At 41.1% G+C, this 14,699-nt stretch overlaps 1 protein-coding gene across 2 annotated transcripts in view; it reads right to left on the reverse strand.

The window, feature by feature from the left end:
• Positions 1-1,637: 1,637 nt before the first annotated feature.
• LGI1 (leucine rich glioma inactivated 1) overlaps positions 1,638-14,699 on the reverse strand; it is a 41,375-nt gene continuing 28,313 nt past the window's right edge. For both annotated transcript variants that reach the window (XM_045068440.1, XM_004749641.3), the window contains 4 exons: positions 11,446-11,517; positions 8,301-8,470; positions 7,857-8,021; positions 1,638-5,068 (listed from right to left, as the gene is read on the reverse strand). In XM_045068440.1, coding sequence (XP_044924375.1) covers positions 4,233-5,068; positions 7,857-8,021; positions 8,301-8,470; positions 11,446-11,517 — 1,243 coding nt within the window. In that variant the 3' untranslated portion in view covers positions 1,638-4,232. The remainder of the gene's footprint in view (positions 5,069-7,856; positions 8,022-8,300; positions 8,471-11,445; positions 11,518-14,699) is intronic.

Genomic DNA, 14,699 nt, shown 5'->3' on the forward strand with positions numbered 1-14,699 from the left:
CAGGAATAAAAGACTTACTTTCCCAGCTTCTGGGAGGACTCCCAGAAACAGCCTTGGCTGCCCTTGCTAGCCTGTGGGGATTGTGGCTGACACACAGCCTCACCTCAGGCCATACTTTCTTCCAGCCCACATCTAGTGACTAATCCCCATGAAGCTGGAAAGTTCTGGTGGGTCCCCTCGCTCCAACTTGGGATGCCTGAGAAGGAGCATCTCAGCTCCCTACAGAGATGCTTTTATTGGAACTGCATCATGGCTCAGCTGCTCTCTGCCAAATTCTCCTTTCTTCTCCTCCCTTCCAGGTCGCATTTCAAGGGTACTACCTAATAAATGTATGTACGTTAGCCTGACAGAGTCTGGTTCTCAGGCAACCTTGCCGGAGCCACCAGACCTCCCTCCTCCTTCCTTTTCTTCCCCTTTCTCTCTCTCCTTACCTCTTTCTCTTTGCTCTTCCTCCCCTTCCCTCTCAGACTATGTAGTTTCTCACCTCCCCTTTTCTCTGACCTTCTACCTCATTCTCTTCTCACCTTTCAGACCAGCTTCCTCTGCTCTTGCAGCTGCTCACTGTCCCTGTAGCAGATGCCATTGGTTCCCAACCGGAGGCTCCTTACTGGGTTGAAGTACCCATCCTGCAGCTGCCATGGGTGTTGGTTTATAACAGCCCACATTTGCATACCTCTCTAGCGGATTGTCCTTAGCCAACGGGAGCCTTCATCACTGGTGATGTCTGAGAGGTTATGCCCCATATTCTTGGGTTGATGACTACCAGATGGGGGAGGGGGTATAAACGTCTGTCCTCCTTGCCTTGAGGCAGGACACACTGTGTGGTACAATTCACACTCTGGAGTTCCCCGTGGAGTCAGTCTGAATAAAAGCAATAAAAGCTGTAGGAAGCTCTGATTCACACAGAACCAATCCATGCCAATTTCTCCTGAAAGGACATCTCTGTCTAACACCTTCCCCTGTCCTAGTCTCAGTCCCTTACAGGTGTACCAAGAGAGCACTCTCTCAATAAATACCACTGCTCTGAGGGAACCTGATTTAAGATAGTCACTTTACAAATCTGGTGCCTGTGGCTAAATGACCCAGCCTCTGCTGTCCTAATTAGAAATATCCAGAAGAAAGAACTGGATCAGTTCAGGCAGAGCCCAACCCACTGGTCACTCCAGGTCCAATCATCTGCGACTAGAGAGGAGGCAGACTTTTACAGTAGAGGGCAGAAGAAGGGTACAGGGAAAAAGGAGGGCAGGTCTCAGGGAGGACTGGCCAGTTCCTAAGAAAGTAGATCCCACCACATGTCCTCCTCCTCAGGTTTTCTTGAATTTCTGTCAGCCTACTCACTCCTCACCTCTTCCCCATCTACAGTCCCAGGTTCGGACTGGAGCCTGAGCTGTCAAAGGGTAGTACCATGTGATAAAGATGAGTCTGGATTGAGTTTCCAGAGGCCTGGATTGGAGCTACCTCCCTCTGCTCGCTTCACATCTCTGGCTCTCAGGTTTCAGGTGAATTAGAGAGTTGGTTTGCTACTTTAAATAGTCACTGTTTCTGTGAAAACAAACAGAGAAGAATCCAAGCCTTTCATCTCTGCATCCCTGAATTCAGCAGAGGGCCTGGCACAGAGTTAGAACACCAGCAGCATATTGACAACAGGAGAGATCCTTTACAAATGAAACGGCTGTGAATTGCATTAAGGTAATAAATGTAGAACATGACCCCGAAGCATGCAATATTCTGGGTGTGGAGTCGGCACACTCCGTGCGTGCTGATTTGTGTCAGGTCGGTGTTAAGTACCTTGTGTGCATTTCCAATTACTGCTGCAGTGTAACAAGTCACCCCAAAACTTAGATGCCTTGAATTGACCGTTTCATGATGCTCATAGATTCTGTGGGTCGAGAATTTGGACCAGGTACTGTGGGGATGTCTTGTCATCCAGAGCCTCAGTGGGGGTAGGTCTGACAGCTCAGGGCTGGAATTACCCGAGGCATCTTCACTCACAGGGCTGGTGCTTGATGTGGCTGTTAGATGGGACTTCAGCTGGGTGGGCCTCCTCAAGATGGTGGCCTCAGCCTCATGGGACTTTGTGGGTGGCCATTCAGGGTTCCAAAAACGATTGTCCCAGTTCACAAGGTAGAAGCTTCATTGTTTTTGTGATCTAGGCTCAAAGTCAAACTGCATCATTCCCACCACATTCTATTGATTATAAGCCTGCCCACACTTAAAGACAACAGAATTGGGCACCACCTGTTGATGGGGTGGAAGCAAGGTTCTCATAGAACACATGGGATGAGAAATATTGTGGCCATATTTGGAAAATTCAATCCACCGAGTGCATTTTATCTCATTTAATCCTTCCACTGTCCTTGGAGTAGGCATAGTTTCCCTTTGCAGATAAAGAAACTGAGGCTCAGACACAACTTAAGTAACTTGCCTGTGGACAAAGTCAGTACATGGCAAGGCTGGATTTAAACCCATTCTGTACAAAGCAGGTGTTCTTCAACAGCATATGTGCTGCTTATAGAAAAGGGGGACTGAAAAAAAAAGAAATTCAAAGGCCAGTTCTTCCTGTGTGCAAGATCAGCAGTGGGTAAGGCTTCCTGCCCCCCCATAACTCTATTGTCAGTTCATATCTTCCCACGTGGTAAAGAAATCTGGCTCCTATGCATAACTTCCCAAGGCATTGCTTCTTGGAGATGGTGTAACTACTCTGTGTACCTTTGGTGCCTCTAGTTTACCAGATAGGTGCTGGCAGAGGGGTTAATGTCTGCCCTCCTCCCCCTACCCATTCATTTGGCAAAGGAATACAGGGTGCAATAAAAGCTGTAGGAAGCTCTGATTGACACAGAACCAATTCATGCCAGGCATATCTTCTCTGCCACGATCCCCTTTTGAAACCATATCTCCCCTTTAAATTCAAACAAGGACCACTTCCTCCAGGAACTCATTTTTGGTACTCCTGGGACCTTTATAATCAGAATGTTAAGATGATGATTGGCATTTACAACTTACTCTGCAGGTTTCTCTATCCTAACCCTCCAATTAGTCTAAGGCCCCAGAGGACAAGGGTCCATGCCCTGGGGCCATGCCCTATTTCTCCTGAATTCTGCTCCCTAACACCATAGAAACAATACCCCATTCTTAATAGGTAATAAATAGGACTGACTAGATCAAAGGGACTTGTGAAGTTTATTATTACATTATAACAGGAGGACACAGATGCGTCTTCGAATGCAATTTTGAGAGCCTACCCTATAGGCACTATGCTAGGTGCTAACAAACCATGTTAACCGGGTGTAGAAATTTGGAAAATCAAACATGAGCCTCCTGCACACTCTGCAGCATGTCAGTAACATCCAAACTGATGTCTAGAAGTGAGGCTTCCTTGATAAGATTAAGAGGCCCACATATGGAGTGAATTTGAGGCATGTACTCTAAGGTTACCTCAATCAGCTCTCAGATGATTCTAGGGTCAGACACTTAGAAAGTCCTTAAGTAGCATTTTTAAAATTTAAAAACTTGACTTTCTCTTTGTCTCTAAGTTTTTTGAAGAATTTTTTTAGCTAGAGCTATCAGATAGGAAAAGGATGGATCTCACTATTCTTTATGTCAAATCAGGCTACTTGTAATAAGCAAATTTCTCTACCCCACTTTAAATTTGTCACCCTTTCACCACAAAATGTTCTTAAAAGCCGTCACCTTTGGAAACACCCTTGAATGTTCCAAATCCAAACAGCTGATAAACCTGTTCATAAATCTTGGGTAATGAATATCAGTGTTTCGTTTTCATTCCTTATCGTACCATAAGATAACATAACCCTATTGTATAACCTATTTCCTCAGTGTACCGTCACCGAGACTAAAACAACTGTAAATAATTACCTTTGGGATATGAAAGAAAATGTAAACATTTTATTTGGCAGTTTCTGAACACATGAATAAATAAATGGAAAAGTACATATTAATATTTCTTTTTGGAGTAACAGATACCATTAAACACTTATTTACACATCTTCACTGCAAAGAACAGTCACACAATTCAATTTTGTCTTATAAAAGGTCACTTCCCACACCACTGGACTGGACAGTTAAGGATGGAGATACTGGTAGTGCTTGGTTCTAGCAGTCTCAATGTTTGAAAGGCATTCATTTGCAAGTGTGATAAGAAGAGTCATCATGCATTGAGTTCATCCGGATCATGTACTGTAGAAAGTTTCTGGTGGCAGCCACAGAATTTGGTGTCATGCGCTTAAGTCAACTATGACATGTTTGTAAATCTGTGTATTTCCCTTAAAACTGGAAGCAAAAAGAAAATTACGCTTATTAATGGACACATGCGTGAATGATCTTGGTGCTTGAACATTTAATTCCTGAAATTTCACAAATTTGGCTTTCTCTGCATCCCAGTTATACACTTGCGTAAAGGAATAATCACTTCCAAGAATTGCATATTGGTAGTTATTTATCTGAAGAGGCTGGAACACCATGGACCCTCGTGATGGCATCCTCTGAATGTCCTGAAAGGAGGAACCTCCCCATTTCATTACTTTGGAATCACCAATGAATCTTGTCAAGCAAATGTACACGTCACCTTTCACCGAGAAGTGCTTGACGGCATAGACGTCCTCCATGTTAGGGATATCTGTTTGGTTAGTGAACAATTGCGTTGCTTTGTTCCACTGATAGATTACAGGACGCTGGGAGCTACTGGAAAGGATTAAGTGAGGCGTTCTGAGTGTCTGAGGTGTTCTGGCTATTTCTAGATATTCCACATCGGTGTCCCTGTACCACGCATGTAAGGATTGATGGGAGTAGAATCCATTTCCATTCCATTTATAAATGGTGGTAAAACCAGCTTTTGAGCTGTCAGCAACAACAAAGTACCAGTTGTTTTCAATCTTGAATGTTTCAATGTCATTGGGTTTTCGGATTTTGAGAATTTCAATATCCTGGATTTTTATAAATTTATTTGCAAAACTGTCTCGCTTATAGATGTGAGAGCCGCCAAACAGCTGGGCCACAATAACATAGAGCTGAGTTTCAATGACTATAGGCTTGCACACTACAGTGGATGTGCCTGGGAAAAGACAAATGAGAGATTAGTAGAATGGCCATCGTCTTCTGCAGCATGTAAACATGCAACCTGAAGCCATGCAACTTCTACCAAAATCAGCCTAGAATAAGGATTTCCTTGGTTGAATAGGCAAGGCCAATCTCTAAGGCCCAATGGCAGCAAGACCCTGAGGTTCTGTGCCTTTGTGCCTCACGAGGCCTTGTTACCAACAACTGAGTTGTCAAGTCACATCCAACCTGCACTAGACATTTAATAGGGCACACGGCTACTGCCCGAGTTTTCTCCTCTCACTACTTGCAGAAAGCAAGCATTGCTTTCCCTGACACATCATGAGTTAATTACAGTAATTCTAGTGAAAACTGCCACTTATTGAGCACCAGCTCTGCGCTTTGCCAAATCATCTCATTAAAAATTCCCAACAATCTGAAGAGATAAATATTATCCTTCCTTTTGCAGATGAGCAGACAGAAACTCAGACAGGTTCAGTGGTGCTAGGAGAAGGCAGAGTTGGGATTCAAACCCAAGTCTACCAGCGTCTCTATGCTTTTAACCCAATCTGTAGGGAGGTGAGCTATTCTAGGGTTTCCAACTTGGGCTAGGATCCCACAAGTTTCTAGAACCACCCTATAAAGTCTTAAGCAGTGATGTGGGTAGCCCATGATTCTACCTGTAATTGGTTTGTTCCTAGTGTGAAAGGGTTCTTGCTCTAAAAATAATGCGATTTTCCCCTAGGAAAGGACAAAGATGCTATTTGTCATTTACCTGAAGCTTAGGCTATTGGTGGCAAGAGAGAAGATAAGGAAGAGAAATTCTTGAGAAAAATGAAAGAGGGGTATAGTCACAAGTGATACTCCAGAGACTTCTTTTGAGAAATTTCAGAGACAATATGGATCAGTGTCCTTGTTCAGTATATCCTTTAAGTAAGAGTTTGGCATTTATCAGCAAATATAAATATCAGGGCGCCTGGGTGGCTCAGCGGGTTAAAGCCTCTGCCTTGGGCTCAGGTCATGGTCTCAGGGTCTTGGGATGGAGCCCCCCATCGGGCTCTCTGCTCAGCAGGGAGCCTGCATCCTCCTGTCTCTCTGCCTGCCTCTCTGCCTACTTGTGATCTCTCTCTCTGTCAAATAAATAAATAAAACCTTAAAAAAAAAAGAAATATAAATATCATTTATCAGCAAATATTGATTAGAGGGAGCTTGGCTCTAGGAAATCCAAAGCAAGCAAGGCAAATCTGGGGCCCAAGCCTTTTTTAACTTTAGGAGCTCCAAAGCAGTAAGTTCTGCATCAGCTCTTTCTACTAATTGATGAAATTATCCTATTTGTGACTCTTTTCAGAACTCAACTGGTTGTGTGACTTTGGGAAAGTCACTTAACTTCTCTGGAATTCAGTTTTCTCTTCTGTACAATGAGGGTTTGGCCTAGATCAGGAATGGCCACTAGACTTCAACCACGTATCAATATTGATCAACTGATGAGTTGGATAACTGTGCTGAGAAGGATTCGTAGTCCTGTCTGCACTCCATAAGCAAGAGCACTGTGATTGATTAGGATGTCTTTCTGGGGTAAGGGAGGTCATAATGATGGCATATTGAATATATATTTGTCATCTTAGACAAGATGATGTCCTCTGAAAGTCTGCATATATGTGATTCATTTCTCCTTCAAATGTTCATTCTAAGATTCATCTAGAATAATTGATGGACTATACACAGGTAAGAAGAACCTGGTTTAAACTGTACAAAGCTGCTGCAGTCCATTGGAAAACTCAGGGCACTTTGGGAGAAAGGGAAGTATGACCTTCCTCCTTGAGAAAGAAGGAGGTTTCTGGGAGGACCTCAGTTTGGAGAAGATCCCTTCACCTGGGCACCTTAGTCTAAAGCAAGGCCCAGACCTTTCCTGATCCTGTAAGCAGTGGGGTGGACAGCCACCAACACAACTGAGTTATAACTCTTCCCACCCAAGAAGTGTAATCTTTTACATAGAGGTTTGAATGCTCTCAGGAACAGATCTAAAGGTATTAGAAGCTAAAGCCGATGAAAACATTTTGGAGGGAGGCCCATATTCTAACTTATTTAAAAACCATTAAGTTGTTGAAATGAGAAGAAAAATTAAGAAGTCACATAAGTAAAAGTTTTCATGGAAGAAAAGTAGTTCCGAAGGTCAAATTAAATGCGCAAAACACTGGCAAGAGGCTTCATCACTGCTAGACTTCTCAGGGCCTCTAATGCATAATTATTATGAATCTCCAAGAGGGAGATACGGTTCACAGATTTATTGGACCAGAACCCCTTTTTGTGACAAGGAGTACATTAACATTTTGAGGGGGTCACTTTGTACAAAAGAGCTTGTGACTCATTGATCTAAAATAACATCTTTATTTTATAGATAAGAAAAAGGAAGTCCCAGTAAGGGTGAGTGGCTCACCCAGCTGGTTTGTGGCAGAACCTAGATTAAAACTCATGATTCCTTGTCCAATACTTTTCTTTTGAAGAAAAATAATTCACATTTGTCATTTACTATGCTACGTTCTATGCTGTTTCTTGAATATGTGATGACATTATCTTATGAATACATTATCTTCAACAACCCTATGAGTTAAGTATTATTATTCCCATTTACAAGTCAGGAAATCAAGGTTTAGTAAATCCCCAATCATTTAGTAAATGGTACGGATGGGGATTAAAGTACTCTAAGCATGGCCAAGCATCCCCCCATGCCAGTTGTCTTTTTCTGTTGCCCTCGGTCCAACCTGCTTAACTTCCTATTCAAAATACGGTCAGGCTTTTCATACCTGTAATGTTGTCATAATTTCGGAAGGTCTTTTCTACGTGGTCCCATTCAAGGAAGATGCACTTTCCGGTAAAAGGCTGAGCAATGACTACATACTCATCGTTCATATAAGAAAAAGTATCTATGGACAGTGATTGATAAGGCAGGTCTTGAGACTTTGCAAATTCTGCAAAAACAGGAAATGATGATGAATAACTGTGTGCTAATGCTTGCTTCATTCCTTGGCTAGATCTCAAACATCCTTAAGAGATACATTTATTTAAGAGAAATAGTAAAATGATAATTTTACTTTGCTTTTAAACCCACAAAGTTTTAATGCTTTATCATAAAAAATTAAAATTGGTCGTTCGGTTTTTAAAGATATTAAAAATATCAATTCCTGCACACACACAAAATGTAGCCCTTATTTTAGCTTTATGAGGTGGAATGATTTGGAATACATTACCTGTAATGATGCAATCAAAATCCTTGGGCGAGAGACTATTGATTTTGCGCTTCTTGTATTCTGGGGGACCTTCACAGTAGATGTCTTCAACAGTTGCATTGGTGTGGTCCAACCATTCCACTAGCCACTTGAGTTTACAGTCACAGTTAAATGAATTCCCTCTCAGGTCCCTGAAAGACAAACTTCAGTTGATTTTGCTGTATGAGGATCCTACCTACACAGGTATGACCTCTACCTCAGCAATTAACATATGCAGATTGCTTTTACCTGGCTTTACATCATGCTCCATCATCTACCTTGAACGTGACTGACAACTCACTTTGAATTCAAAGATATCCCACAGTGAGCACACTCTTGAATGCCACCCAGTCTATAGAACCTCATAAATATTTCCTTCTTGGATCAAAGGCAGCTCTGTTTAGAGCTGTGCTGTCCATAGAAATATAGTGTAAACTACATATGTAATTTAAAATTTTGTAGGAGCACCTGAGTGGCTCAGTCAGTTAAGCATCTCCCTTCAGCTCAGGTCATGATCTCAGGGTCCTGGAATCAAGCAGGCTCTCTGTTCAGTGGGGAATCTGTTTCTCCCTCTCCCTCTGCTCCCACTCATTCTCTCTCTCTCTCTCATTTAAATAAATAGATAAAACCTTAAATTTTTTTTCTATATTTCTAAAAAAAGTAACAAGAAATAGGTGACATTAATTTTAATAATATATTAAAATAAGTTGGCATTTATTTTTAAATAATATATTTTATTTAATATCTCACACAAATCATTTAGCTGTGTAGCCAACAAACATTATTAATGAGGTATTTTATACTTTTAAAAAACATTAAATCTTTGTTGTTGTTTTTAAGTTTATTTATTTGTCAGAGAAAGAGAGAGCACAAGTGGGGGGGCAGCAGGCAGAGGCAGAGGGAGAAGCAGGCTCCCCACTGAGCAGGGAGCCTGGTGCAGGACTTGATTCCAGGACCCCGGGATCATGACCTGAGCTGAATGCAAACACTCAACCAGCTGAGCCACCCAGGCATCCCCAAAATCTTAAGACTTTGGAGGCTAGTGTGTATTTTACACTTAGAGCATAACTCAGTTTGATGCTAAATTTTCATCAGAAGTATGTGATCTGTATTTAGATTTCATAAAATTTATACTCAGAAAAAAATAGTTTCACACATCCAAGTTGTTCCAAACATAATTAACTTTTGCAATAGCTGAACTGAGAATCAGTTTTTCAATTTAAATTTAGTTTTCTACTTAATTTTTTAAAAACTAAGTATGAATTTAAAGCTTTGTTCCTTAGTTACACTAGGAACACTGCTCGGTGACCACATGTGTGGCTACCATATTGGACAGAGCAGGTCTAGAGGACAGAATATAGTGCTTATTATATCATATTTAATTAAATCAAGCGAACTATTTGCTTTTGCTCTTCCTCACAGATGTAATTCATCCTGATCCTATTCCATGGTCTACAAATTCAATTTTAATAGGAAATGACTTTGACACACCAGAGTTAACTCAGACATCCAGCAGCTCTTGTCTGTAATAAACTATACAGCACGATCGTTTAAATTTCCACATATGATCCTGACTCACCAAGTTTTCTGTTTATTTGCACTGCTTCTGTTCAGAAATTCCAGTTCCTTCCTAAAACCCTTCTTGGTCACACAGAATTCCCAAGATAGGTATTGCCTAGTCTTCACACAGCACACAAATAATTTTTAAATGTTGAAGCATTTAAAAATGTTTTTGGGGGATACATTCAAGAAAACCAAGAAATCCATGAAAAGATAAGCTATCAAGGATCCTTGTACTTAGATAATTCTTGGTTTAGGCATATTAGAGTAGACCCAAGAGGCCAAACCCATTACGGGATTTCCTTAGAGACTGAGCCAATTTCAAGTGGGTTCTTTGTTGTTGTTGTTTTGGTTTTTGCTCATGTGTGGCACTGGCTGACAGAAGGATGGGCCAGAGGACAATGTCCAAATAAGCCATGGTATATCATCTAACTTTGAAGACCTTCCCAGGACTGACTTTATCTTCCAAGAATATTCTGACCCCAAATAATGACTGGCAAGTTTTCTGGGTGATTGTAAACCAGAACAGCTAACTGTGATCTGTCTGAGACTTTTTGGTAGTGTCTTTCTTCTGGTACTCTCTTGCAAATAAGCCATCATTCAGGACTTGGGGTACCAGGCACTGAGGAGGGGCTGGGGAAATACCACAAGGAACACATACAGTTTTCCATTAGCTTATTGATTTGAAGTTAAATACTTTAGGAGAAAATACTTGACTCAGATCTTTTGTTATTGGAGAAAAGTTGTTTTGAACATATATTCTATAGAAAAGTACCTGAGTTGATTAAAAAAAAAAAAAAAAAAACCTTTATGTTTACATATATCCTTTCATTTTTCCTATATCTACCTTATAACCATTTAAATACCCTTCTAATGTCTGGAAGGCACTTAATGAAGCTAAATTGCTTTTGAGAGATAGGCATATATTACTTGCTTTGTTTACAGCAAAATATACAAATTCCTTACAAAGATCTTTCACTCTGAGGCTTAAAAGTCAAAGTTTGAAAGCTCTTTTGTTTGAAAAAGGGTCAAAAATAATTAAGTTCATTCCCTTCCTGGGGCTTAAGCCAAATTCCTGGGGATTAAGCCTAGAGTTGTTGTTCAGTCTAAGGAGAGAAAAGGCAAACTTGCCTCCCTTCCCCCACTTCCTGCTCCATTTCTCTGTTGACTGACCAACCCATGGGTGTAACCTTTCATCGGTCAGTTTCCCAGACTCCTTTATGTTTTTCCTTTGTAGCCCCATTTCCTGGACCTCATGAGAAAAAAGGCATCTTGAAATTTCACTTGGGGCCTCTTCTTCCCACCCCCTCAAAGTCCCTTATCAGTGCTCCCACCCATAAGACACACACTTTGCCCCATGGAAAGTCTGGGCACTATATATTCAGATTATAGAATATATATTTTGAGTCTTTACGATAGAAGACTCAAAAATTTAAGCAAATTTAAAATTTAAATTATAAAATTATAGTTTAATTTTAAAGCCAATTACAAATTCTAAAAATTAATACTAAGTTTCTTTGTTAACTATTGTAAATTAATTAATCAGTGATGTCTTAGATCCTCTTACACATTTGTTAAAGAATCCAGGCCTTTGAAAATATCTTTTGGTAATGTCTGGAGATTGTTGTTTGCGAGGCTCCTGGGGAAAAAAAAAAAAGAGTGATGTAAACTGTAATCAAACTAAATAGATGCATTTTATGATAAAACTTAATTATGAATCCTTTTTATTCTTTCCTGACTATACTAAATTAGTTGCAGTACCTTTTTTATTTCTTCTAAGATACTACTCAGATTCCTACTATTGTATATTCAATTCTTGGTCTCTTTGCTTCAGTGCTCACTCAGTATTTATGGCATTTTCTACGTATTATGGCAAAAAAGAAGCTAACAAACCAGTAACAAAGTGGTATTGGACATTGATCTTTTTATGTAGAATGGAAGATGATATTCATACTCTTAGACATTCAGTCTAGGAGATGTGTCCCAAATGATGACTAACTAAATGGGTGACAGTGCCCATTTCATCTCACACTCAGCCTGCCCCTGCTCCTCCCTCTCTCCTTCTCACTTGCTCTAGACAGTGGCCAAACTCCCAACTAATAGTGCCAGTAGCTCTAGAGTTTGGGGACCTGTCTAACCTATCCCCCTGCCAGCACATCCTTTCTTCTTTCCAAAGTATATACTCCCTTTTTATATTTTTCTTTTCTTTTAGTTCCATTCATTTGACCTCAGAAAACAACTTTGTCACATATGTCCATCCCTCCATCCATCTTCTTTAAACATTTCTTTTCCTTTTCTTCCAGTTCTTATTTTACTGCACAGGAACTGTTTTCTCTTTCCCTTTCTATTTGTTCTTTCGTGAGTCACTAGAATAATTCTAATCAAAGCTAATGAGTAAGGAGTAGTCCTGATGGTATCAAGAAAAGGGAAATGTGTCCATATGGCAGAAGTGTGGACATAACAGTAGGAAGGGATGTAGATTCTGATAATTTTCTATTTTTAACCAGTATTGTGTGTGTGTATGTGCACCCATATCGGTTATATACTTTTCTAATGAAATTTTTTCACACACAAAAAAAAAAAACTAGGGCGCCTGGGTGGCTCAGTGGGTTAGGCCGCTGCCTTCGGCTCAGGTCATGATCTCAGGGTCCTGGGATCGAGTCCCGCATCGGGCTCTCTGCTCAGCAGGGAGCCTGCTTCCTCCTCTCTCTCTCTGCCTGCCTCTCTGCCTACTTGTGATCTCTGTCAGATAAATAAATAAAATCTTTAAAAAAAAAAAGATTTAAAAAAATAAAAACTAAACTGAAACAAAAAAAGCGTACATTGTTGGCCTCCAAAGTCCTTGAAAATTCTCTCAAATTCCATTTAAAAGACTCTCAAAACTCTTCTGTCTTCTACCTGCTTAATTAATATGAGATTTCTCAAGTGCAAACATTCAAGACTTTTAAAACCTATTTTTAAGTTCATTATGTTGTTTTCTTGAGTTTTAGAAATTACGACTAGGTTGGAAACCTCTTTTCAATGAACCTTGGAACTTAAGAATGGGAACTGAATCAGAATGTTCCCGTCTCAGTGATGGTCTATTATGTAAAGAAGGGCACTGCTTTGGAGCCATTCTGAGCTCGGTTTGAATTCTGATGCCACTACTTCCTGGCTGTGTGACTTTAATTCTGAATCTTCTTCAGGACTCAATATTTTCATTTTTTTAGGGGGAGGTGATAATACCTCATGTCACAAGAAAGTTAGGGAGAGTAGATAAGATAACTCCGGATGGTACCTGGCATCTGGTCTATTCTCAATAAAGGGCGGCAGGGAGGAAGGGGAAAGGAAAAGAAGGAGAAGAGCTTGCCTAAGAAATAATATTTAGAAAACTGGCTATATGAAAGAAACACTATGACTGCAGTGGTATTAGGATTAATAAAATGTTGCTAAAGAAGACTTTTCAAAGATTTTATTTATTTATTTGACAGAGAGACCCAGCGAGAGAGGAACATAAGCAGAGAGAGTAGGAGAAACAGGCTTCCCCCCAAGCAGGGAGCCCGATGCGGGGCTTGATCTGGGAACCCTGGGATCACAACCTGAGCCAAAGGCAGACGCTCAACTGACTAAGCCCACCAAAAATGGTGCCCCATTTTTTCAAAATGTATTTTTTAAAGATTTTATTTATTTATTAGAGATAGAGAGTGAGAGAGAACGTGAGATAGGAGAAGGTCAGAGGGAGAAGCAGACTCCCTGTGGAGCTGGGAGCCTGATACAGGACTCAAACCTAGGACTCTGGGATCATGACCTGAGCTGAAAGCAGTTGCTTAGCCAATTGAGCCACCCAGGCACCCTAAGGACTTTTCAAGAGAATGTCTCTATAATTCACCTTTCTGCCTAGTGGTTGAAAGAAGAGAACTCCTTGTGGCTTGGTCTAGTCCTGAATCACTCCCAAGTTATGTGTCTCAATTTATTTTCTAGCACGATGTGTCTTAAAGTTCTCCGGTGAACTTCTAAGTGGATGAAACCAACTACAACTGGTTGTAAAACACAAGTTTGAAGGAGGCTGTGTCACAGGACAGCGGGCATGTGATGAAGAAACAGTCAAGTCCTGAATTATTACTGCCAGCAGGGCTGCCCAGGAAGAGGCACCATGTTTGCAATGCTGCCCAAGGCAGTTCTTTTATTTTTATTCTTTTTTCCAAGGTAGTTGTTTTGAACAATGAGCAAATTTGGGAGTTCCACTTCCTGCCCAGAGGATAGAGCTCTAGGCCTCACATACCCAACATGAAGGCCAACCACATAAGCAGCTGCTAAGACACGGACTTGGAGCTACAAGACTTTTGGGGTGGAGAGACATCATTTTTCCATGACAGGATGGGTGACTTTTAAGTCAACAAAGTTAGGGGCTGGGACTGATGAAGGCAGGCTAGCCTTCTTGGGCTGTAAAATGAGGCTTTATGCCTTTTGAGGGCTTCTTATAACAGGGAGGCTCTCACTCTGGGGACCAGAGGGTGGCGGAGGCAGAGCACCATGAGGGGTGCCAGAGGCAGAAATGGTGGATGGATTTACCGCACTTAGTGTGACTTGTTTCGCTGTTCCACTGCCAAAATTCAGTGAAATACTGGTTCACAGTGGACTGTTTCTGAACAACATAGGAGGGAGCTTCACGCCTAGGTTTGATGAGAAGTAGGCATGAGAAGTCTGCCTGGACTCCTAAAAGAGGCAGAAACATGAGGAAGTAAGACCCAGAAAGGAGAGGAAGGCTTCCGAGGCCCAGGAAGAGGAGTTGAGACAGCTTCCCAAAAGTCTTTGGCAGGCCTCAGTGACAGGGTTACATTT

This window comes from Mustela putorius, unplaced genomic scaffold (assembly GCF_011764305.1).
Source record: "Mustela putorius furo isolate JIRA1106 unplaced genomic scaffold, ASM1176430v1.1 tig00003909_pilon_pilon_pilon, whole genome shotgun sequence".
Taxonomy (NCBI): domain Eukaryota; kingdom Metazoa; phylum Chordata; class Mammalia; order Carnivora; family Mustelidae; genus Mustela; species Mustela putorius.